At 35.4% G+C, this 25,973-nt stretch overlaps 3 protein-coding genes across 4 annotated transcripts in view; 2 read left to right on the top strand and 1 right to left on the bottom strand.

Annotated features, from left to right (window-relative positions):
* Window positions 1–2,938: 2,938 nt before the first annotated feature.
* On the bottom strand, window positions 2,939–5,235 carry LOC111448991 (protein LATERAL ROOT PRIMORDIUM 1-like). The gene is made up of 2 exons (XM_023088810.1): window positions 3,641–5,235; window positions 2,939–3,541 (listed from the first exon to the last, which is right to left on the bottom strand). Exons 1-2 carry the CDS (start codon window positions 4,401–4,403, stop codon window positions 3,183–3,185), a joined length of 1,122 nt encoding a protein of 373 aa, XP_022944578.1. The 5' UTR covers window positions 4,404–5,235; the 3' UTR covers window positions 2,939–3,182.
* Window positions 5,236–13,886: 8,651 nt separating this feature from the next.
* On the top strand, window positions 13,887–17,479 carry LOC111448844. 2 transcript variants are annotated; one of them, XM_023088611.1, is made up of 8 exons: window positions 13,887–14,042; window positions 14,340–14,477; window positions 14,555–15,205; window positions 15,753–15,832; window positions 15,914–16,333; window positions 16,399–16,482; window positions 16,565–16,659; window positions 17,057–17,479. In XM_023088611.1, the coding sequence occupies exons 1-8, from the start codon at window positions 14,033–14,035 to the stop codon at window positions 17,124–17,126; spliced, it is 1,548 nt and encodes a 515-aa protein (XP_022944379.1). In that variant the 5' UTR covers window positions 13,887–14,032; the 3' UTR covers window positions 17,127–17,479. The 2 variants fall into 2 exon arrangements, with proteins under 2 accessions (XP_022944379.1, XP_022944380.1); XM_023088612.1 differs by having other exon boundaries at window positions 14,367–14,477.
* A 2,165-nt stretch (window positions 17,480–19,644) lies between these two features.
* The window catches only part of LOC111448462 (PH, RCC1 and FYVE domains-containing protein 1-like), a 9,622-nt gene continuing 3,293 nt past the window's right edge, over window positions 19,645–25,973 (top strand). The window contains exons 1-7 of the mRNA XM_023088093.1: window positions 19,645–19,815; window positions 19,917–20,290; window positions 21,333–21,419; window positions 21,886–21,975; window positions 22,822–22,902; window positions 23,041–23,235; window positions 23,317–25,443. Coding sequence (XP_022943861.1) covers window positions 20,222–20,290; window positions 21,333–21,419; window positions 21,886–21,975; window positions 22,822–22,902; window positions 23,041–23,235; window positions 23,317–25,443 — 2,649 coding nt within the window. The 5' untranslated portion in view covers window positions 19,645–19,815; window positions 19,917–20,221. The remainder of the gene's footprint in view (window positions 19,816–19,916; window positions 20,291–21,332; window positions 21,420–21,885; window positions 21,976–22,821; window positions 22,903–23,040; window positions 23,236–23,316; window positions 25,444–25,973) is intronic.

Consider the following 25,973-nt stretch of genomic DNA (forward strand, 5'->3'; position numbering starts at 1 on the left):
ACCTGAAATCCTCGCTGAACGCAGGAGAACCTACAGAGACCGTAGTCGTCACTATTCGCACAATCAGGCGGTAGTTCCACCAAAACTGAAGCAAAATGAGCAACAATTCTATACGACGACCAGGACACGATCTAGAGAGAACACTATAGAGTAGGAGAAATGTGGAAGATCGAACCGATCTCTAGGAATAGATTAGAGAGAAATGAAACAGACAGCCCTCCGACTCTTCCTTTCATGTCACGCCTATTGTTATCTGTCTGTTCATCCACTCCTTGTTTCCATCCCTCACAACACTGTAACTAACTTTTCCTTTTCGCATAGGAACTCAGAAACAACCACTAAAAGTACGATTTCATGATTTTTTATTTTCATAAATTTTCCGATCAGTTCCAAAACATATGTAAAACGCCTCAAACCTATCGATAAAAGTAATTACTAAATACTAATACGTGAGAAGCGTACCTGTAAACCTCGTCAATCGCCGAAAAACCTACAGAGATCGTCGATCGCGGTGGTTCCAGCAGAACTGAAACGAAATGAGCCGCAATCGTCTGTTCTACGACGACGAGTACTCGATCTATATACAACATTATAGAAGTGACGAAATGCAAAAGATCGAACCGATCTCTCGGTATTGGAGGGAAAAAGAAAATGGATCACTCATCAGTGAAAGATAGAGAGAAGAGATGGACGAGGAAGGGAAAACAAAACGTATGTAGTAAGTACAACCAAAATGAGCAAGGATTCGAAATTCGACCTTTTATATTTTTCAAAAATCAATTAAAAATAAATAAAATTAAATTATCATATCACTAAATGACGTGTAAGACTGTAAGAGGAGAAAAAAAGGAAAGTAAAAAAGACTTCGAAACAAATTAGTTATAAAAACCCTAAACATGGAAATTCTGCAAATCTTTTCGCATTCAAATGTTTGGAGGACAGGGAAACCGTCTCACGAGAACATAAATATTAAAAAAACAAAATTAATAAAAAAAATCCAAAAAGTTCTAATAATGTGCCCTCAGAAAATTACGACATTTGTTCGTTTGTGCACTAAAAAAAAATGAAAACATATAAATTACGAAATTTAAAAATCATCAAAATTACCTAAAAAAAATTAATTTCGAGATTTTGTACCTAATAAAGAGATTTTAACCCCAAACACTCTCCATATACGATTTAGTTGCCATTTTCACCTTCTTCAGTTCATAAACCATAAATAATATCATTTCCATGCAAAAAGAAACCACAAAAAATTAAAGAAATTTTTTAATAAATAAATAAAGATATCAAAGACAACAACTAAAAAAGAATGGAAGCAAGGCAGCAAGCAATAATTTATTATACAATCCAAATTATTTTTCAAAAAAATTAAAAAAAAAAACTAAAAAGGATAATGATTGGCTGAAACCAGAAATTGTGGTGAATAATGGCAGTATTTTATGCATCTAAAAGAAACAAAAGGTGGAACTAACCACTAACATATTAAATCCAAAAGAGACAAAGGGGCAAAAAAAACAGCAGAAATCCGTATACTTATCTTTGGTTATGGAGGGAGCTTTGAATCCCTAAATTCCTTACAGTTGCCTGGCAGTGCCCACGCTATGCTCGTATACGGACACAGCAATCTGAATTTGCAGTTCTGGAAACGTAAATATTGTTCCAAAAGCCATAAATAATGCAATAAATATTTGAGAAGACATCTATGGAGACAGTCTAACCACTTCTTAGCACATATAATGCAAGCATTCAATGTCAGTATTCAAAGCCCGGCAAGGTGCCTTAAACAACTACAATAATTCAACATCTTAGGTTATCATCAGCAACGAGGAAAAGCATTCGTTCAAACAACCCACATGCAAAATCCTTTAGAACAGAAACGAATTCGGTGTCTAGACGACCAACTAAAACGTGAATCGGTGTTCGAAAAATGGTGGTTCCAAGACTTAGATTCTAAAGAGGAGAAGGAAAAAACATAGATCTCAAAAAGAAGGAAGAATATAGATGTCAAGCCAGTGGACTAAAAGAAGTGGAACAGTATAACGGACCAAACTCACTGTTAGCAAATGTTGTCCGTTTTTGCCCGTTACGTATTGTCATTAGCCTCACGGTTTTAAACCGTGTCTACTACAGAGAGGTCTAACCTTACTCCGTCAATTGTCTCGCACCATCCGATGACTAGCTCTGATGACATTTGTAACAGCCCAAGCCCACCGCTAGTAGATATTATCCGAATTTAGGCATTCACTTTAGAGCTTCCCCTCAAGGTCTTAAAATGCATTTACCGGGAGAGGCTTCCACATCCTTTTCGTTCCTCTCTCTACACTGATCTAAGGAATGCTACGTTCCTCTATCCAAAAGATGTGGATCTCACAATCAGTAAAGTGACAAAGACATCGTTCTTAATGTTCTCATTTTCTCAAGCTTATGATTGCTGACACCTCAGCAGCCTATGAAACCAAAGACTTAAATCCAGTACCTAACAATGAAATTCAGCATTTGCAGCTCACTTGAACTAGCAGTCTTTCATAAAGAACAAAACTCAACCAAATAGAAAAGGGCCAAACTAGTTAGGAATATATGTCCATACCCATCAAGAGAAAACAAGAACTTTGTCAGTCACATGGCGAACAGTAAGCGCACACAAGACAAGCATGAACAAAAGAGATAAGGTGGCTCACGTCCCTATGATCATCACAACTGATTTTAATATTAAACTAATGAACAGCTACCGCTGTAGATTTAGCCAAGAGAACAAGAATTGCTAATCAAGAAAAGAATCAAGAGGGGCATAGAAAAATCGAGGCACTGTAACGGGAAGCATTCAGGCAGTCAATACCTATGATAATGAGATTATAATCAAGAACAGAAACCAACAAATTTGCATCAAGCACAAAAAAATAATAGAATAAATAATTGAGAGATCAATAATGGAAGCTGAAAGATCAATGGCATGAAAAGAGTTGAATATTGAGTAAGGAGAATATGTTGAAAGAAGTGAGATATACACAATCTGAATCAGTCCAAGAAGATTTTGAGACATAAATAAATTGGATTCAAGGGAAAATTGGGTTAGTAGAAAAGGAAGAAGAGTCCGATGAGATTACACAGTTGCAGATCCTTGGCTGCCGATTGATTCTGGGAAGAACCTTGAACCGTTAAGAAAATTAGAATAAAATATATCAGCGGATTTGATTACCATAGTTTGAACCACCGAGAAAACCTGGAGCACCACCATTGCCGGAGGCGGCCGCGTTGTAAACATCCGATGGATCGACAAACGGAGCAGAAGAAGAACCATTCCGATTATTTCTGCTTCCACCGCCGCCGTCGCTCAAATTCAGTTCCGATACATTAGGAAAGCCATCTCCGGCTTCAACGCCTTGATCGTACAAAAATCCTTTGAAAACATGGCCCCCGATCTTCACGACTGCTTGATACGCGTACTCATCCTCGCCGTCATCCACCGCCGTCACTCTCACGCACTTGAAAACCGCCGGTGCACGTATTTGGCCTGGTAATTCCTCTTTAAATCCTGCATCTGAACCAAACGATTCGACGAATAAAAAAATACCCGTAGTTTATGGGGGGAAAACGCCGAAAAACAAGGAACCCTAAATTTTGGGGCAATTATTCTTACCTTGATGACTGGAGCTCGTGTCGATGCTTCCTGGAGGAGTGGTGTTGGATGTGGAAGTGTGAGAAGTGGTTTGCGAGGCTATAAGCCTCGGTTTCTTTGTGCCGGAGGCGGAACCTGAAGAGCCGTCTGCGGCGGTTCCGGTGATGGCCATGAGCTGTCGCTCTCTCCGACGGGCTGCAGGAACCCACGTGCTCTTCACGTGAGTCGCGCAATCGAACCCTCGGCTTCGACAACAAGTTCTGCAGCGTCCACGACTACAATCTTTCTTCGCTTGGTTCCCACAGTCCTGGCACGTGGTCGTCGCCGAGGACGACGAAGCTAAACCGCCAAAGACGCCGATTCCTCCTCCGATAAGGTCGTTGTTCGTACCGGAGGCATTATGGAGGTGATGGTCGAGAGAAGACGACGGCGTTTTCTTCAAATAATGTTGCGTCGATTGGTGATTCTGCTGCCATAGCTGAATCCCTCCGCCTCTGCTACCACTCCGACTACCCAAGAGATTATCCTCCTCAACGCCGAGGCAGGGGCCAGCAGTGAGAAGCGGAATAACACCGACGCCTACTCCGACACCGAGGGCGGTGGCGGAGTTAGAGACGGCAAGTGAATGATCATCAGAGATGAGATTAGGGTCGTGATGGTGAGGATTTGGATTAAAAGAGGCAGCCGGAGCGACAACATACACATCTCGTAACCCGACCATTCCCATCTCCGATCCGAGGCCATAATTGAGAGACCTCTGAGCAGCAGCCGCGGCGGACCACATAGGGGCAGGGGGTCCGGCAGGTGGCGCGACAGCAGGAGCGGCATTGAAGCCAAGAGAGAGGTCATCAGGGGGAGCGCGGCCGGCGGAGGAAGACGGAGCCGCCCAGTCAGCAAAAGCACCGGAATCAGAAGGTAACCTCCTTGTAGTAGCCACAACTGAAGGCGGATGGGTTTATATATGGAAAAACAAGATAAGAAATGATAAAAATAAATATAAAATTGAGATGGAAACAAAAGAAATTGGGAAAATGAGGGGAAAATATATACGGTTTGGGTTTGGGGTTTGAAGAAAAAGATTTGGGATCGTGGAACTCAATCTATGTAGGCGTTATATGGATGTGGGGTCTCTCTGAATTTCTAGCAGAGAGATTTTGTAGACAGAAAAAGGAGGGAAGAAGGGGGAGATTTTTTTCTTTGTTTTTTGTTTTTTGTTTTTTTTTTTTTTTTAGGGATTAAAAAGAAAAACAAAAGGCAAAATTAGCAGAGATGGGTTGGGTTCTTGGAGCCTTTTATAATCTTCATTCTCTTTTGTATTAAGCACCGGATGGAATGCTGCTGCTTCTGCTGTGCCGCTTCTGCTTCTGCTACTGCTTCTGCTACTGCTTCTGCTTCCTCTTCCGCTGCTCGCTGATTACTGCCACAGACTTTGGCTTTTTGGTGGAGCACAAAAAAAAGTGGAGTTTATGGGAGAGAGAGAGAGAGAGAGAGAGAGAGAAGAAGAAATGGGAGACTCTGCCGTTCATTTGATCTCCCCCGTCGTCATCTCCCTTTCTTCTCCACCTTCCATTTCTCTTCTTCTTTCTGTTTTTTTTTTTTTTTTTTTTTTTTTTTTTTTTTTGTTCTTAATCTCNACCCTTTTTCTCTCTCTCTCTCTCCCCAATAATAACACACAATTGTAGGGAGAGAAATAAAGCAGAGAGACAAGGTATAAACACTTTTGTTTATCATAATTTTTTACGTGTTTAAACACTTTTTAAATGATAATTATTTTAATTTTAATTTTTTGTTTTTCAAGATTATTATATTATCATTTTAAACATATATAATTATAAAAAATATATAGAAAATAAAAAGGCTAGAAATTCATTAAAAACGCCCCTAGACCTCTTGTATTATATTGCCTTCATAGGCGCGTGCTTCACGCTCTTCATCGACTCTCATAATGGAGCAGAGAGAGAAAAGGATGTCTGAGTAGAGCGGCTAAAGTCCTCCCAAATCCTTCTGCTTTGTCTATGGATTGGATTGTATTATTTGTCGGAAACCCTAGAATTTTTCTTTTTAATTATTGTCGGACTTTCTTTTCTTTTTTTTTTTTCTTTTTTTTCTCCCGCTCTTTTCAATTAATATTTTAAATTATTATTATATTTATTAATATTAACTAACCCATCAAAGATTATCCTTTCTTTATGATGGGTCCTTTTTCAGTAAATTGCTTATAATTTTTTTATTTTATTGTTTTTTTTTTTAGTTAAATCTATAAATTTAACACATCTATATCACGTTTTAAATTCTGAAGACGTAGGGTTTCTAACTTTCTATTTAAACTTTTTGTAATTTATTTGAACATTAAAATCAAAACAAGTAATACAAAAAACTATATTAAAAATATTAGTCCATAAGGGAAATGAACAATTTGTCAGAAATATTATACGGGAATCGCATTAGGGACATGAAATACTATATTATATGCATTAATTTAAATCAACATTTAAAAGTATAAAAATATTTTTTTTTTTTACCCTTAAAAGTACACTCTTAATTCATTAAAGTTATCCTTGTCCATACAATGGATGTAGCCTATTTGGGAAGAAATGATTTCACTCTCTCTTGCCTGAGTGGGATCATATAAAATTATAAAATAAAATATCTCGATAAACATGCAGCAATCCACGTCTTAAATTCAGTCCAAATTTTAGAATTTTGACTCGACTACGTTGCATACTTAATATATATTGTTTATATAATTGAACGTTTAGGTCTTTCTTCGATGTCTTACCCTCACTTACATGCTTCATTGAAAAATTCGTATACTTAATTTAAAAATAAAAAATTTATATGATTCTGATCGGTTTTACTCAAATTTGGTCTAGATTTATGAGAAAAAATTTTGTTTGTGTAATATAAAATTTTAGATTATGATTTTAGTCATGTAACATGACAAAAATAATATCTCATCGGATCCATCTAGTTTTAACAAATTATCGACAAATAAATAATTGCTATTCGAATCTAATTTATTGAAAAGTGGGCATGACTTGACTTATTGCTCATTTATTATCATAATGTAGCTTAAACAAATTATTGTATTTTTTTCCTTATATGTTACAGCTTCTTGTCCTTTTATTAAATTATTAAAAAATGTTTTAAAAATAAATGTTAATTCCGCAGAAATTTATTTAAATACTTTTTTTTTTTTCACTCGAAATTTGATTTTTAGGGACTTAATTAATGTGTGTGGATATAAAGTAAAATCATAAAACAAAAATAAAAATTGGCATGAGAGTAAATAGGGATTGTTGGAGGACGTGAAAGAGAAAGCTGAAAAGCTCTAATGGCCTTAGCCGCACCTTTCGGCCCTTCGGCTTGGCGTTGGGGCCACGAATCTTCATCTTCACCAAGTACTTCTCCCCTTTATTCTCGCTTCTCATCCTCATTTAATTACACATCTTTAAAATCATTAAAAAAAAAAACCCTTTTTTTAATTTATTTTTATTTTTTTATTAAATTAAAAAATAGCCTCCTTCTTTTTCTTTTTGTATTAATCTCTATACTTTTAAAATATTTAAATTTTAAACTTTTACTCACTTTAGCTATATAATTTTAAAACATCCCTTTTAGTTAGTGATATTTTTTTATTTGGATCAAAATTTAAGTATAACACTTCATTCATTACCTTTATTAAAATATAGCAATAAAGTTGTGTCCACGACGTAAAAATTTGTATTGAAATTTTAACGATAGAGATCAAATTAGTCAATTTTTTAAAGTATAATGATCCAAATGAACGATTTGAACATTATTAAAAACGTTCATTTAGTTTCTTTTATACTATAAACTATTTTTTAAAAAAATTGGATTACATCTTTCGATCATTAGTGAATGAAAAACTTTAATTATGCTAACGTTTATCATTTTCATTTCTATTTTTACTATTGAATGCACAAAAGAAATGTCCTTCCTTCCCTTTCAAACATATACACGGAGCATCTTTAACTTTTTTTTTTTCTTTTAGGATATGGTCTGATTCTTAATTTCTCATCACAGTAATTTTGCATTATAAAATTAAACCAAAGTTTGAAAATGGTTTTTTTTTTCAAACTTTAATCGAACTTTTAAATCTATGTCACTTATCATGAACTAGGATAAACGTTTTAAATTATATATGTTGTTATGTGATAATATATATTATCATCTGAGCATGTAACATCAAATTTCACAAACTTTAATATTAAACAATTAATTAACGGCAAATTACAAATAATTTAATTATTTTATTTTTCTTGAGCTTGAAATTTAAACGAATGGATTCATACACAAATCATTAGTGAATCGAGCTTGAGTAAAAAATAAGAATAATGAAAAAAAAAATTGTTTGGAACATTATATTATAAGAAATGTGTTGATGTTTGACCATTTAAACTATGCGTAGACGAATCACAAAATTGATATACTTCGAATCACCACTTTTTTATACACACGTAGGCGAATTGAATTGCGTGTAGAATTTTGAATGTGGTCGTTTTCAAAAGATTCCGATATGAACGAGTGCCAACTCTCGAACGAGGTACCAAAATAAAAGTTTGGACATATTTTTGGTGCAATTTTGGGAGGAGTGGTCCATTTTAGGGTGGGTTTTGAGACTTTTTATTTTGATATAAATAGCTGTGTTTTAAGCAATGGTAATGCTTATGGGTATTGGTTCTCTATCATTTGCCATTTTTAGCATTCATCCATCCACTACCCATTTTCTCCTATTTGTATCATTACGTATTCTTTAAAAGTCAACTTTGCTTTAACAATCCTCCTCCCTCTACTTCTAAGTCTTTAATTATAACACCAATTGGCTTCACTTTTCAAAAGGATGCTCCTCTACTAAGAGTCGTTTATTAAATTTGTCATTAAAAAGTGCATTTTACACACGCATATTGGATAAAAATTTGTAAACATTAACGATGATTTAAGGTTTGTGAAGCAAATGTGATGAGTTAATGTAACATTCCAACCCCATTATTAGTAGATATTGTTTGTTTTGACCCGTTATGTATCGCCGTCAATTTCGCTATTTTAAAATGTATCTATTAGGAAGAGTTTTTCATACCCTTATACAAAGTGATTCGTTCCACTCTTCAATTCGGTTATTTACGGTCAATTTGCTAACATCCAAAAATATTAATGAAAGATTCTTTTTTGGTGCGGTTTGACTTTTGATAAATTATTTAATCGTTTGTATTTACTTATTATTTTAACCTAATACTTATTTAGTGTTTTTTTTTTTAGTAAATTGCAAGTTGTAAAATATGGTAAAAAAAATGTTGATATATATTTTAATAAAAATCATATTTAAATGTAGAAAATAATAAAGTAAGAGAAGCTAGGGGAAAAGTGCCCCATTTATGTGTGGGTTCGAGACGGTGTGCATTTCCAATGCGTGTCCGTACAGAGAAGGAAAAAGTGCCCCATTTATGTGATTTATATTTTTAAAAATGAACTGTAAAGTATATAACCATATCTTAAAAATAAATAGAATATATAACGACATGATTCTGTTTAATATTTTAAGCGAATCCACTTTTGTAATTACTTGATTAAAAATAAAGAAATTATTGCTTGAAAAAATCTTCATGCATTCGCCTTAATTACTACTCTATCTGCCGCAGGTTTTCCAACTTTTATGCCATTATATTATTAATATAAAATAATTCCACCATTATTATTAATATAATATAATATAATGGTTTGTTTAACGTGAAATAATAATAATTTTTCTTCAATAACTACAATTTATTATTATTATTTTTTCAAATATCTAACTTTAGTATATATCGATAAATCCTAAAATAAATATAAATAAACATTTAAAAACAACGGTGTTTGTGTTTAACAGCTGTAGTGGCATGGTTCTATTTTTGGACGAAGAATAATTAGTAATAATTTATAAAGCCATTCCATTAATTTTTAATTTTATTTTTTTGTTATTTATTGTCCACTTAGAAAGCCACGGATTAATAATACTAATTAATAAATATTACCTCCTGGACCCCACAAACAAAATTCCGAAGTCCTTGTGTAATTGTGCATGACAGTTTTTTCTAACAAAAATAAAAAATATATTTAATTGTTTTCTCACTATTTAATAAATCAAAACTTTAAATAGAAACTATAATATTAATACCTATTTTAAAAAATAAATTGATACTGATACCTAGCTTAAACATTATGTCGGTCTGTCTTTTTTAATTTCGGAATATTTAATTTTTGCACTTTCTATCATCCTAGTCATGCAGTAACCATAAATTTTAAATTTAGTTGATATTAAATTTTTTTTTTATGGTTTTTTTATAAAAATAAAAGCATTTTCATTATACATTTTTAAAATAATTTTTTATGATTTTTTTTTTCATGAAAATGATTATTATTATTTAAATAATTTGAGTAAAGAGTAAATTAGAAAAAGTGAAGAATAATAAATGGATCCAACGTTAAGATTGATAGAAATTGAAATTTGTTATTTATTTAATTTAGGTAATTAAAGAAAAATGGAATTGTCCCAATCTCCCATAAAACAAAACAAAAGATAACGAAATAAGAATAAGTCCAATAATTGGTTCCCATTTTTCACTTAGAATAATCCGAATTAAATGAATAAAAAAAACGTGGAATTTAAAAAGAAAGAAGAAGAAAAGGGAAAGCGGCGGTCTCAGAATCATCAGTGATCAGAGCACCATAAATCTCCCTTCCGGCTCACTCAATATCTGGAGCAATTGAGTCACACGCGCGGAAGGAAAGAAAGGAGATGTATCGCACGCGCTGGTGAGGAGAAGGATGAGAAAAAAGGAATGGTGGGGAGAGAATAGAGTGCGAGCGAGTGTAGAATAAGGGGAGGAAGTGAGAGGGTGGGACACGTAGTCGGCCTCGAGCCCTGCAAACCGACCTTGCCCCCCACCCCCCGCGAGGCGAGATCTTCATCCCAATTCCCGTACCATTTTGTTTTTTCCCACGCGCTTATGGGGGATCGTGGGTCCCACTGTCTTTTCTTCCTTCCATATTTTGCGTGAAACAATGACTGCCATAAAGTGAAGCCTACGCTAACTTAAAACCCTCGATTATCGCCATTCCCCTACTCGCTTCTATCTATGTTTTTATGTTCTTTCTTTCCTTTTTATTCAATTTTTTTTTTCTCTTCATAATTTATTCAAATTCCCTTTTTAAGTTTGCTACACTCTTTCTTTCATGTCCTTTTGCTTTTTAACATGTTTAATATATATATATATATCTTAAAAATATTAACGAAGTATTTTTTATTTAAACATTAAATTTAAAATACTTAATAAGCGTCCAGATAATAGTATATTTTTTAAATAAATGTTTAAATTGTTTTTTTATAACTTATTTTGTTAATATTTTAAATGTTGTGCTTTGAATTTTTTTTAATCACATTAAAAAAAAATTATAACTTTAAAAGATTAGGGACAAAATTTTTTAAAAAATGTCTTTAATATTAAGACCTAAATCATATATTAATAATTTATTTTGTTTATGCATTTAGCTCAAATTTTTAATTTTATTTTCTTTGGAGCTAATAAATTGAAAAAAAATGGGTTGAGCCTCAACGATAACTTGCCTAATTTCAATCAACGAAATATTTATAGTTTTATCCGATACTTAAATTATTATTATTAGTATTATTTATTCATATAATAGGATAAGTTAGGAATGAATGTATACTTTTAACTTTAGTTTTGTTGCAATAATTTAAATGTATTGATTTAGAAAAACATTTAAATTATCCAGAATAAAAAATAAATAAGCTGTGGGAAATAAAATGTTCAGTTTTATTTTGATAATTAATTTAAAAGTGATTGATAATGAAATTCTATTTTGATAAAACTTGGATTTTCTTTTTTCCTTTAGAAAAAACTTGTAATTACAGTAGCTGGTAGGTTAGTGAAAAGGAAACCCTAGAGTGCAGAAGGGAGGCAGTAGGGTTTTGAAGGAATGTGACACGTGGCGTAATATTAGTGGTGGTTCAGAAAATAGAATGGTCACGGACGGTAGCTCCAGATCTGAGATATTTTTCTTTGTTCACGATCCCCTATGCTTAATTTAAATCAGCCTACATTCTTCTCAAAGTCCTCGTCTCTTTTTCTATATTCCCGTTTTTCTTTTAATTTAATTTAGGTGAAATCATCCATTACTCCGCAAATTCCCAGAAATATTTGATGGGCTCAGGCCCATCAATGGCTTCCACTCTATAAAAGCCCAATAATAGGCCTGCTTCTGATAAAACTGGCCCAACGACGAGCTGCCAACACGTGTTAATGGATCGTGTGAGTTTTATATCGGTCGGGCTTGCCCAACAGAGGCCCAAATTGGAAATGAACAAATTTACGAAATTGTCCTTTCAAAACTGCACTGAAAAGGATCGTTGTGGGTCCCATTTAAAGCTATATAGTTTGTATTTGCATAGCAGCCCCCTACATTTCCAAAAATTGCAATACTTTCGGTATTTGGAAGCCCCAGGTGAAGTAACCCAACCCCAAAATTCAATGGGTTCTCATTGGAAACTACATTCAAACGAGATTGATGATGAGTATATGAAGTTATATACTAGCAAAATGTAGTTGAATCTTATGAACTTAAATCATGCTACAAAAACTCGATCAAAAATCTGTCTTAGATCAAAATTAATACTCTTGTAGTTTATTTGGCATCAGTGAGAGTTGGAGCTTTGATGGTAAACTCACCCTATCTTTACCTACTCACCACTTCCCTTCTTCATATGTTAAATTATCATGTCATCATGTCAATTTTACTCAATAACCAATTACAAATAAATTTCAAAACACGAGAATCGAAACTATAATATTGAAAATATATGTTTGTTCATATCAATGTTTTTTTTTTTCCAATAAATTGTTCGTATCAATGTTATGAAACGAAGAAATTAAAAGAATCAAGAACTAAAAAAAAACTTAATTTATGATTAAAGGTTTTCAATTTGGATGTCAACATTTAAGGATGAGACGAAATGTGAGAGACAGCCGAAACAGATGAATTTGATAAGAAACTGGGAATTGGAATCGGAATCGGGCGTGGCTGAAGAGTCGAGGAACATTTGGTCGTCGCTATTTTTCCCATTTAAAAAATTTGGTTTTCCTGCAGAAGATACTCGTAGGAGTGATACCAGAGGGGGAGATAAACATGAGAAAAGAGCCAAAATTGGATCTAATTCCGAGCAAAACAAAAAATTTAACTGTAAATAGTTATTGCAACAAGAAACCCAATACGCAAAATCCAAAGAGATTTCTTGCCTCTTCTTCTTCACCTTCATAAAAAGAAATCCCCCACTTTTTTCTATTTGGGTTTGGTTTGGTTTTTTTTTTTTTTTTTTTTTTTTTTTTTTTTTTTTTTTTTTTTTTAATTATGTGTTTACATCATCTATTTGTGTTTCATTTTTCTACAATGGTGTATAACTTGCAAATTTATTTCAGTTTTGTCCTTGAAATTTTTCTATAAAATCTAGACTTTGATAATAAGGTTGACCTCAATGTTTTATTCTTCAATAACAATTTTAATATTTTATTCAAATGTACTCATTTTAATATTAAATGTTTCCAAATATTTCCCAACTTAAATGATTAACAGACATTTTGTTAGGGTATATTACAATAAGCACATAACTTATGTAGAAAAGAAAAGATTTGATGTGAAGTAAAACAAAGGTGATGGATTTGTCTAAAGACTCCATGGATGAATGAGCTCGAATACGTTTGTTATGCCATTATTTAAAGAAAAATCTTTTAATCTACACGCCAAATGCAGTGTGCATAGTTGTATTCAGTGAAGTCAACATTTTGACTTTCTCCATTTTAATTCAACAATTAATTTGAATAATTAATTTAAAATTAAAGTAATATTAAATGATCAATTAAACTATTTTCATACCAGATTTGAACCGGTAATAGGAGGATTTTCAGTCCCCTGCTCTACTAACTGATAACTGAGCTATACTGGCCATTTCCTTTCCTTCACATTAGACGTATTTATTTTCAATAGCGGATTTGAACCAGTAATAGGAGGATTTTGAGTCCCCTACTCTACTAACTGATAACTGAGCGATACCGGCCATTTCCTACAAATTATCCTTATTGTCAATAGCATATTTGAGCCGGTAATACGAGGATTTTCAGTCCCCCGCTCTACTAACTGATAACTGAGCGATACCGGCCATTTTCGACACATTAGACGTATTTATTTTCAATAGCAGATTCNTGAATTTATGCTACCCATCTCGCATTGTCTTACGCTTCAATCTTCTTAACTTGATGGGTTCCTCCTTTTGGGTCAATAGATGCCAAAACAAGCAGTAGCACACAGCAGAGGAGGACACAGACCCAAGAATCTTTCGCCATGGAACAAGGTATTCCCTCTTCTCCTCAGATCGTCTAATTTCCTAATGCCTTTCTTCGATTTGGATTTGGTTTTGCGTCGGGTCGGTTCCGTTTAGGCATCTATCCATCCTCGTGTTCATAATTTTGATTCTGTGCCAATAGTTTTGAGTTTCCGGTCCGATCAATCGGATGAACAGCCAAATAGAAACTCGATTTTGGTTCTGTGCCTTTTTCTCTTTTGGGTTTTGTCTGTCGTTTTCCAGAGCTTTGATTCTCTGGTAATGGTAATGCCCCACCTGAGTTTGAGGTAGCTGGTTTTTTTTCAGTGATTTGTTGTTTTGTCTTGAACTCAGAGTTGGGTAATGCTATGCATTCGGAGGAGAACAAAGATTCGACCGAGAAGAACAAGAAACGGAAGCTGAAGACACCAACCCAGTTGATTGCTTTAGAGAAGTTCTACAATGGTAAGAGTTTATCCTTTTGTAAATTCCTTCATTAGCTTCTTTGTAATCTGAAAAGAAGGGTTTAATGCCAATTCCAGACCATAAGTATCCGACCGAGGAAATGAAATCACAGCTTGCAGAGCAGCTAGGCTTGACTGAAAAGCAAATATCTGGATGGTTTTGCCACAGAAGATTAAAAGACAAACGATTTTGTGAAACATATACGAGCGTTCGACAGGATCGTTCCAGTGGTGTTATTCAAGATCATGGCAGTGGACTTGCACAAGATTCATGTGGTAGCACCAAAAATGGAGACTATTGGCACGTTGATCCACGTGAAGTCGAGAGTCAAAAGCCTTACGGTCGTGAGCTAGCTACGGATAATGTTCTTGAGCGTAGGAGTCACTATGCAGAAAATGTTAGTAATATGGAAAATACATCTTCGGAAAGCAGCTCGTCTTTAAAAGATAGGTTATTATCTCAAAGTGAGAATCCATATGATACAGAAGTTTCTCAGTATTTAACACATGACAGCGCTTTTCCACCGTCGAATCCAAAGGCTTTAAACTCGCTGCGATACAAACCGTCTGGCTATTTAAAAGTGAAGGGGGAAGCTGAAAATGCTGCTATTACTGCTGTTAAGAGACAGTTGGGCGTGCAATATCGGGAGGATGGTCCTTCACTTGGCGTTGAATTCCAGCCACTTCCGCCTGGTGCATTCGAGTCCCAAGCTAAAGGTCCAATCCATGGTAAACAATAGAACGTGTCTCGATGTCGAGAATGTTCCTATTTTTCATAGTAGCCTCTTATATAGCATATGAATTTACTCTTGTAAATGAAAATGTTTTCACCTATTGTTTTGCTCAATAAAAACTATATTTACTTACTATCTTGTGCCCTCCAAGAATATTCATTGTTTACCAAATATCATGTTTTTCCTGTTGTATTAGTCATTTGATATAGTGAAATCGGTCATGCATAATAGGGCTCTGAATACCTTTTTCATTTTCGCCACCCATTGCTAAAGGTTTTAAATCTAAAGAACCTGCAGCAGTATCACGATTCGGTGACGTTGCAATCTTTTCAGGTTACTATATTTCTTGTTCAATTATTTTCCATCTCTTACACGGGATGGCGAGTACTCGGTCGAGAATATTAGAATTGTTAGGTACTCTTAGTTTAAGTTCTTCGTCGAATGCAGAATCTGTCATGCCGTACAGTACGATGATTTTTATTCAACTGCTAGAACAAGCTTTCATTGAGCATCATACCTATTTTTTGATGGATACTTCACAGATTCATACTATGTCGGAAATGCACTACTTCCTCGTTCTCCAGACACGTTGACGATGAAGAAACAACGAGCTCTCGTCTCGGTAAGTGAACCTAAATTACGGCTTTCTTAAAAAGCTATTTTATTGTGGTTTTTGTTCTTCTAACATTTTCTTGCTCTATAGAGGTATGAAGTGCTTAGTTCAAATATGAGTTCTCAGGACTCATATATGGAGGAAGCAGCCCCCACTGGCATTACCTGTAGACCTGAGTGTCAGGAAAATAATTCTATTTACCCTTTAAAGAAAAGTTCCAACTATTACAACAAAACCGAGCCGTTTCCCCGCCAGAACTCTCCCTTGAATATGTACGAGGAATCCGGTGGGTTGACACTTTCTAGTAGTAGTAAAAGGGATCACCGAATGAACTCGGACTATAACGTTCCTAGAAGTAGGACGGGCTCTGTTTCCAACAACCATGGCTCCTACTCTTCGAAAGTTGCTAGTGAACAGACAGAGATGCCGTTGCATAACCGTGGCAGTGTTGGCTCGAAGAGTTTTTGTAGGAGTGGTTATTTGGACTATAATCCTAAAAAGATGCCAAAGGTTTGTACTTCATACCCTTTTATTGAATGTTCTTGAATTATTCTAATTCTTTTGTGCTTATATAGGAAATGTTCAATGGAGAAGAGAAGGCAGTAAATGAAAGTAGTGATCCAGTTAGAGGGAAGATCCCACCAACAAATGAGTTGACTGTGAGTTCAAGTGGTGTCATGTTTTGCATAATGTAATACTATTGTGGTTTCTTGCTTAAACTTCCCCTACTCGTATATCTAGGTTGCATATCGATGTCCGTTGGATTTACCTCGGTCAGGCTATGCAGCTAAAGCGTCATTTTCTGAAAAACCTGGGCGGAAAAATCATACTAGCAGGTCAGCATACACGTCCTTGATCTGGTTTCTTCACTTTTAATATGGTTAAAATTGCTGCATATATGTAATGGCCCAAGCTCAACGCTAGCATATATTTTCTTGTTTGAGCTTTTCCATATCCTTATAAAGAATGTTTCTTTCTCCCCAACCGATGTGGGATCTCACAATCCATCTCTCTTCGGGGCCAGCGTTCTTGCTGGCACACCGCCTTGTGTCCACACCCTTTGAGGCTCGACCTCCTCGTTGGCACATCGCCCGGTGTCTGGCTCTGATACCATTTGTAATGGTCGAAGCCCATGGGATCTCACAATATATTTCCTGGTACTGTAAACATGAGCGCATTTCCTTGGGAGATTTTCAGTGAGCTATATAATTAACAGCAGCCCATGTCATGTAGGTCCACAATGGAGATGCCATACAGCTTCACCGTTGACGAAGCTGAAGATACCAGCTCATCGTTAGATTGAGTAACGGTAGAGGCTCGACAAGGTCGTCTGATTCGGGTACATAATTTGGAGTTATTGTAAATTGGGTAGCAATGTTAGTGAGTTGCAGCAAACCTTAGGCAGATTCTGGCTGTCAGGTTCTCTCCCTCTCCTCTCCTCTCCTCTCCTCTCGTGTGTATAAGTACAAAGCCTGCATGTTTTTGTTTTTGTTTTTGTGCATGGATGTTGGATCTCGTATCGGGTCAGGTCACGTCGATTTGTACTGCTGTAATTTTGTTTGATTGACAGAGAAGCGTCGTCGACAATGTATTATAACTGCACTGTTCATTTACGACTCAATATGTTTGATTCAAGGCGCTGTTTCAAAGTGTTAACATTAATTGTGAAAACAGCTTACTTATCTACCAAGCATTTGAAGGATTTCTGAGCCACACATCTTGAATTATGTTATGTTGTCTTGAAGTGGTTCTAGTGATGATGCTGTTCTGAAACAATGCAAGCCAAAACAGTCTCTCTGAATGCTTCAATCACCAAATTTGTTAGCACTTGGAATTGGAACTATCCCGTTTCGATCTCGATCTTATCGATCTTAATCATTGAAATGTATGATTTCGTTTGAAACTATCATTGAAATTGTCGACCTCTACACGTCCCTGCACATGAATTTCCCTTCAAAATCTGCTGAATTCTTGCGTGTATTGTTGTTTTCAATGAGTCGAAAGAGATATTTGTTGTCTCGAATTATTATTTAACAGCTGGGGTTCTCCTCGCAACCAACACGAGATCACATGAACCACTCATTAGCTCGGGTATGGGGGAGATGGTAAAAAAGAAGGGTTGGAAAAGGTTGCAGAGATAAATGAATGATGTAGAAGAAGATGGAATAGAAAAGGGGGTGGCTTTTGTTTGTGCGATCATGTGGGTGGGGGTGGTGGGTTGCAATTGGAGGGGCCTGCCTTAGCCTCTCAATTTGTTTGATAAGCACATTTCAGAGAAAGAAAGAAGAGTTTTGAGTTTGTAGGGCTTCATTTACAACTGAGGAATCAAAACCATTCAATGTAAGGGCTTCATTTACAGCTCCAGATTTAGAATTTTTAAAAAGCTTAGAGTTTTGGACCACTTCGAAAAAGGAACTTACAAATCACTTGTGCCCTCCATCACTCTCACACCCCACTTTTCCAAAAAGTGTACCCTCCTCTTCATTCCTTTTAATAATTTATTTTAATAATTTATTTTGTCTACTGAGTTATGTTTAAATTGGTCTCTTTATTCTCCCACTTTTACCTACCATTTCTATTATATAGTATGACTTTTGGAATGAGAAAGAAAATACCTTTTAAATACTTTATGTGTTTGGTTATATAATCCAAATTGATTTTTTAAATCCTTCAAAAAAAAAAAAAAAAAGTTTTGCCATGCATTTTGTTAATCCCACAAGCGAGTTTTTTTTTATTTTTTTATATTTTTTGGTTTGAAATTCATTTGTCTTATTTTACAAATCATAAACTCGAGCACTATAGACCTTTTAACCTTATTCTTCCCTGTAATATTAATACAAATCCAATAACTTTCAATTTTGTTTATAGTTAAAAGTTTCTATTTTGCATTAAGAATATAAAATTGAAAATTTATGTCCTACTAAACATTTAATTTTATGTACGTAAGTTCATGATTTAGAAAACATGGAATAACCAAAAAAAAAAATGATGATCTATTTGAAAATTGGACACGTGTGAAGATCCAACCGACGAAGTGAGAGAAAATGGAAAGGGCAAATGTCAGCATCGAAATTTGACAAAGTATCGTGGGCATTGTCACATATCATATAAACTTTTTTTTTTCTTTCATTAATATTTGCATTCCAATTTTCATTTTATACTATTTTATCCAACAAATAAAACTATAGTGAGTTCCAAAAAACAAATAATACTATTATTAGCCATGATTCAATATAACGGTTGTAATACAATGTTATATATATATATATATTAAAACTCTACGTTTCATATTAATGTAACCTTTAAAATTTTATGTAAGTTTGTCTTTAAATATTAATTTAATTTAATGTTATTAAAGTTTCTTAAGCTCGTTAAAAACTCATCATTATTAACAAATATATACAAGTATGAGTAGAAAAATGACATTTAATTCTTTTATCATTACTTAAAATGTACTTAAGAGTTAATAATGTTAAAAATGATGACAAATAACAAATTATAGCTAAATTATAATTCGAATTTGAAAATTTTCATTTTTACCCTTCAAGTTTGAAGTTTTTTCAAAACAACCCGGAAGGCTTTTTCGATTAATTTAATGAATAAACTCCACAAATAAAAATGATTATAAAAGAAAAAACAAAACAAGACGACAGTAAATATGATTGATAGAAATGTCACGCATCCTTAATTTTTTCATGAACGTGTTTATATTTATTTTGTTGGATTAGATACACACTTTTTCATCTATAAATTTAATCGCATGCAAAGAAAGGTTAGATTATATTTTTAACTACAATTTTTTATTTTTTTTTGATAATTTAACATTCATTCTATTCGTCCTCCTCTTCACTCTGTCATTCTCTCTCCTCGACTTTCTGGTCTCTCTTTCTCTCTCTTCCCTGCAACTCCGAATCAGATCATAGTTTCCAGGTTTCTTTCACTTTCTTGCACTTTCACGCTCAGGTGGTGCTTCAGTTCTCATACAGTCAGAGGTATAACTTAAACTTTTGCGGCCTGTTCACGCGAATCTGTGGAGGTTCACCTCTTTTGCTGCCCATTTCGATTGTTTAAACCTAGCTGTTATATTCTCCAGTCAAGTCATTGAAGCAGCCGCCTGCCTAAGTCAATTCAGCGAAGTTATTCAAGAATTTGCAGCTATAGTGCTTCATAGACGGCGCAGTTTCAGAGCGGTGGCTGGATGAATCGGACGGGAGCTGTGTAGTTGAGTTGAGATGGAGGATTTTAGTGTTGTAGATTGGAAGTGCTCGTTGAATTTGAGTTTTAGGTGTAGATTGAGCGGCTTCTCGCAAGAACTGGTCAATGGAGGCGATTGGTTTTGAGAATGGGTGAGTTAAGGTCGAGTCTTCAGATTTGAGGGTTCAAGTGGGGGAAAATTTGATGTCGAGGATGGATAGAATGACTTCAGATCTTAATAGGAATGGTCCGGTGGAAAGGGATATCGAGCAGGTGCTCTCATCCATTTTCTTCTCTTTTATATCCTTATATTACTCAAACGTATGTTGTCCATGATTTGCTTGTTTATAACATTTACTGCCATGTTTCTATCAAATCACTGCAACAAGCGTATAAATGAAGCAGTGGAATTTTTCCCGGTATCGTTTTGCACTGCCGTCGCTGTCACTCGCATGTCTAGTCTCATATTCAGTGCACACGAGTGCCGTTTGAACTGCGATGCAGCCATCAGAAATTGAATTGGAATATTGTTATTATTTTTTTTTATGAATTTCTGGAGGCAAGTTTGATTTACTTAGCGGGATGTGACGAGTAAATTAATTAGTTGAAGGTTTTTGTGTGCTGAATTTGATGGCTGTTTTATGGACAGCTACACTTTCCAAATTCTAATGAAGCAATTCACCGTTGGTAAAATAATTATACCGGTGGAAGATTCCATACGATCTGTCGATGTATGTTTTCAAAAATTTCTTAGACAAACCGAAGGATGCATCCTACACCCACTCTCGTTGGTCTAGAATGAACTAGGCTACCTTCTTGTAGAATGACAATGGTTGAAGATGAATCTAGAAGAACCATCACTTCCCTTCTCAACACTGATGCCCTGAATCTAAATTTAATTCATAGGATAGGATCAAGTTAGTTAGTTCTTATGTTTTAATTTTCGCGAGCAATCATTGTAAAGGAATCAAGTTGTGATTCCTTTCCTGTGTTGTATGTTCATTTATCGATCCAAATAGCCAAATGGATTCCAAAGATTAGCCGTTGTAGCCAATAATGTCAATTGGCAACATTTCAGGGTATTGAATAAGTGCAACATGGTATTTGAGACTGTAGAGAGGAAAATGGAAATCATGAGGAATAATACTTTTTCAGTTTTGATCTTTAGTAATTGTCGAATGACCATCCAATTTCTTTTCTGGTATCTGTCGCATCTATATTTCCACGAGTTGATAGCCAAACTTCTGGAAGGCGCGTAGTTGGCCTCCACATGCATATAGTATGTAATATATTTTTTTTGTTTTGCATATTTCAGTCCATTATTGCTCTAAAGAAGGGAGCTTATCTGCTGAAGTATGGAAGGAGGGGAAAACCAAAATTCTGTCCTTTCCGGCTTTCCAATGTAAGTCTGGTTCTGTTGTAATTGTTGTTGCATTTGTTCAGAAATTACACTTTTTTAATAGCCATTATTGTTGTACGCATGATACTAACTTCTGATGGGATAAGCTTAGTTGTAATGCCATAACGGTGCACAAACTTTTCTCAATGAGATCATCGTATGAAAATTGTTTACTTGGGTAACATATCATCTTAAAGTAAGGGATATCCAAGTCCAGCTGCATAACATGGTATTCTCCCCCAAAATTTGTCGAATTTATTTTCTAGTTGAGTTGGATAGAAAAGATGAGCAGGTAATTTGCCGTGTTTTAGATCCTAACGTATTGAGTCAATATCAAACTTTTATCACTCTTTTCTTTTACTTTGGTTGTTGATGGAGCTCTATACTATGATTCCTTCTCTTCTTGATCTTAGTTGCATGGGGCAGTGTCATAAGAACTGAAAGTGATTGGCGGTGTTTTATGTTTCAGGATGAGTCTGTTCTGATTTGGTTTTCAGGGAAAGAGGAGAAACACCTTAAGCTAAGCCATGTTTCTAGAATAATATCTGGGCAACGCACTGTAAGTACCATTTTTTAAATATTTGATTTCTTTAATACCTATGCTTTTTCTCCCCTGCCTTTGTGGCTATATCCACATTGATTTGCATGCAATGTGATATTAAGATAATTATCAAGGAACCGTGGTAATGTTTATGACTGAACTTTAGAGATATACTGAAGAGTCACAACTGAAAAGGTAACTGCTTACATTGTTTGTGGTCTATTTATGAAGTTAAGAATTTGATGGATTTTGAAACTTTAAGTTGCTTGCACGTCATCTATGTTAAATCTTTCCTTGAAGGTACACGTGTTGGGTTATAACCAAGAAAAAGTAGAGAATAACAGAAATACTAAGGAAAGATATTTAATGTACATCTCCTTTTAAAGTGTCTATGTTAACATTGCTTTACTATTCAATCTCTGTATAGGTTCATGATACAGCGTCCTTGGAAGAACTACCTTGAGCACATAAGTTTAGTCTGTATTGGTTTTTTTTCCTCCACATAAAAAGAGAAGTAGTAATTGGTATTTTGGCATTTGGTTATTCCTAATTGAATGAGATTGATTTTTTTTCACGTATTTTTTTTTGTCCTTGGACCTGATATTTTTTCTGTTTAGTCCTTGAACTTTAGAAAATGTCACATTTTAGTCTTTGTTTAGCAATCTTGATGGAAAATTTGTTGGTATAAGAATCAAAATAGTATATGTGAGAATTTTTTGAAGAAACATAAGATCTGAATCTTACCTATCTTTTTCGGCCTATTTCAACTAAAAACATTTATGGAAACCAGTGACTATTTTACTTATGACTTTATGGTATATGTATACTATCTACTGATCAGATCTGTTTCACATAACTTTCCAGCCAATATTTCAAAGGTATCCGCGGCCAGAGAAAGAATACCAGTCGTTTTCTCTAATATATAATGACAGATCTTTAGATTTGGTATGTTAGTATTTTAATTATTATTTCGATATTATTCTGTTTGCATTCAGTTCATTGGCCTCGTCCTTACCCTTACTTATGTTGGCTACTTTGATATTTTAAAATCTTAATAATCTGGTTATTTTTTCTGCATACTAGATTTGCAAGGATAAAGATGAAGCTGAGGTTTGGTTCAATGGTTTGAAAACATTAATTTCCCGTAGCCATCACCGTAAATGGAGAACAGAATCTAGGAGCGATGGAATGCAATCTGAAGCAAATAGTCCTCGAACTTACACCAGAAGAAGTTCTCCTCTTAATTCACCTTTTGGAAGCAATGATAGCTTACAAAAGGTAATTTATATCTTCCTTACCTCGTCTATTAGGCAAAGTAAATTTAGATAAGTAATGTTTCCCCCCCTTCAAAATATATAGGATGGCGATTTTCGACTTCAGAGTCCATTTGGGAGCCCTCCTAAAAATGGAGTAGATAAGGCATTATCAGATGTGATACTGTATGCTGTTCCTCCCAAGGGGTTCTTCCCTTCTGATCCTGCCAGTATATCAGTCAATTCTTTATCATCAGGTAGTTCAGACGTGCTTGGTCCGATGAAAGCAATGGGAATGGATGCTTTTAGAGTTAGTTTATCAAGTGCTGTCAGCTCTTCCAGCCAAGGCTCAGGTCATGATGATGGTGATGCCTTGGGGGATGTTTATATTTGGGGTGAAGGAACTGGGGATGCTATTCTTGGTGGTGGAAGTCATAGAGTTGGAAGTTGTTTCAGTATCAAAATGGATTCTTTGCTGCCTAAAGTCCTGGAATCTGCTGTAGTTCTGGATGTTCAGAATATTGCCTGTGGTGGACGCCATGCTGCCTTAGTGACCAAGCAAGGAGAACTTTTCTCCTGGGGGGAGGAATCAGGAGGCAGGCTTGGGCATGGTGTCGATTCTGATGTTTTGCAACCAAAGCTTGTAGATGCCCTTGGTAATACAAATATTGAACTGGTATCTTGTGGTGAGTACCACACATGTGCTGTAACACTTTCTGGTGATTTGTACACATGGGGTGATGGAACTTATAATTTTGGTCTTCTTGGCCATGGGAATGAAGTAAGCCACTGGATCCCTAAAAAAATAAATGGACCATTGGAGGGCATACATGTCTCTTCTATCTCTTGTGGACCTTGGCACACTGCAGTTGTAACCTCTGCAGGGCAACTTTTTACCTTTGGTGACGGAACGTTTGGTGTTTTAGGCCATGGAGATCGCAACAGTGTCACAATGCCCAGAGAAGTGGAATCTCTCAAGGGTCTACGCACTGTGCGGGCTGCTTGTGGTGTTTGGCATACTGCTGCTGTAGTTGAAGTTATGGTTGGTAGCTCGAGTTCCAGCAATTGCTCTTCAGGGAAGCTTTTCACATGGGGAGATGGAGATAAGGGTCGACTAGGGCATGGTGACAAAGAGACAAAACTTGTGCCCACTTGCGTGGCAGCTCTTGTTGAACCTAACTTTTGTCGAGTTTCATGTGGGCACAGCCTGACTGTTGCCCTTACAACATCTGGTCATGTTTACACAATGGGGAGTCCCGTTTATGGCCAGTTAGGCAATCCTCATGCTGATGGGAAGGCTCCTGTTCGAGTTGAAGGAAAGCTTTCGAAAAGTTTTGTGGAAGAAATAGCTTGTGGTGCTTATCATGTTGCTGTTTTAACTTCAAGAACTGAAGTCTACACTTGGGGCAAGGGTGCAAATGGTCGTTTGGGTCATGGTGATACGGATGACAGAAATTCACCAACGTTAGTAGAAGCTTTGAAAGACAAGCAAGTTAAAAGCATTGCCTGTGGAACAAATTTTACTGCGGCTATCTGCCTTCATAAATGGGTTTCTGGTGTTGATCAGTCTATGTGTTCTGGCTGCCACTTACCATTTAACTTCAAAAGGAAGCGGCATAACTGTTATAACTGTGGACTTGTTTTCTGTCATTCTTGCAGCAGTAAGAAATGTCACAAGGCGTCTATGGCCCCAAATCCTAACAAACCCTATCGTGTATGTGATAACTGTTATAACAAACTACGGAAAGCATTTGAAACTGATGCTTCTTCTCAGTCTTCAGTGAGCCGAAGAAGAAGCATCAATCAAGGATCCACTGAATTTGTTGAGAAAGATGAGAAACTGGAGTCTGTCAAGTCTCGTGCTCAACTTGCTCGGTTTTCTTCCATGGAATCTGGGAAGCAAGGAGAAAGCCAAACTTCCAAGAAAAACAAAACATTTGAAAGTATTAGTAGCAGAGTGTCCCCAGTTCCAAATGGAGGATCCCAGTGGGGAGCTCTTTCTAAATCCTTTAATCCAGTGTTTGGGTCATCCAAAAAGTTCTTTTCTGCTTCAGTTCCTGGTTCTAGAATTGTCTCAAGAGCAACATCCCCTATATCAAGGCGAGCAAGTCCACCTCGTTCAACAACACCAACCCCAACTCTTGGAGGTCTTACCTCACCAAAGATTGTAGTAGATGATGCTAAAAGGACAAATGATGGTCTTAGCCAGGAGGTTGATAAGTTAAAAGCTCAGGTACACAGGATCTGATTTTCTCTAAGCTTCTTGAATATATAGTTTATCATATGGTTTCTCATAATTATAATTTTGTTGTTGAGTTAAATGGTATATGAAAGTTAACTAATCTTGAGAAGTTAAATTGATATTTTTTTTTAGCAAAAAGGTGTCACGTAACACAGATTTTTTTACATGGAGACAATTGCCCTTCTTTTTTTAATTTTTAATTAATGCCGAATAAGTTCTTCTGAAGTTCCTTACTGGTGCCTGGGTGGAAATAATTTTCTCCCCCTCTTTTTTCCCCTCGTTCTATCAAATGAAATCTGTTTCTTGTCTGAAACAATTTATAGAAAATGTTGATTCTACAATTATTTTGCTTGAGAAATGGAACTGTTGTATTGAACTTCTTCAAGGTCTTTAGATTCGGTTTCAGATTATTTTGTCTGCATCGTTCTTTTTTCTTTGTTGTACGGAAAGCATAGTTTAATTAGCCGTCACTGAACGCATCAAGTCTTACCAATTGTTTTTTTTTTTTTTTTTTTTTTTTT

Source organism: Cucurbita moschata, unplaced genomic scaffold (genome assembly GCF_002738365.1).
Source record: "Cucurbita moschata cultivar Rifu unplaced genomic scaffold, Cmos_1.0 Cmo_Scf00010, whole genome shotgun sequence".
Lineage (NCBI taxonomy): Eukaryota > Viridiplantae > Streptophyta > Magnoliopsida > Cucurbitales > Cucurbitaceae > Cucurbita > Cucurbita moschata.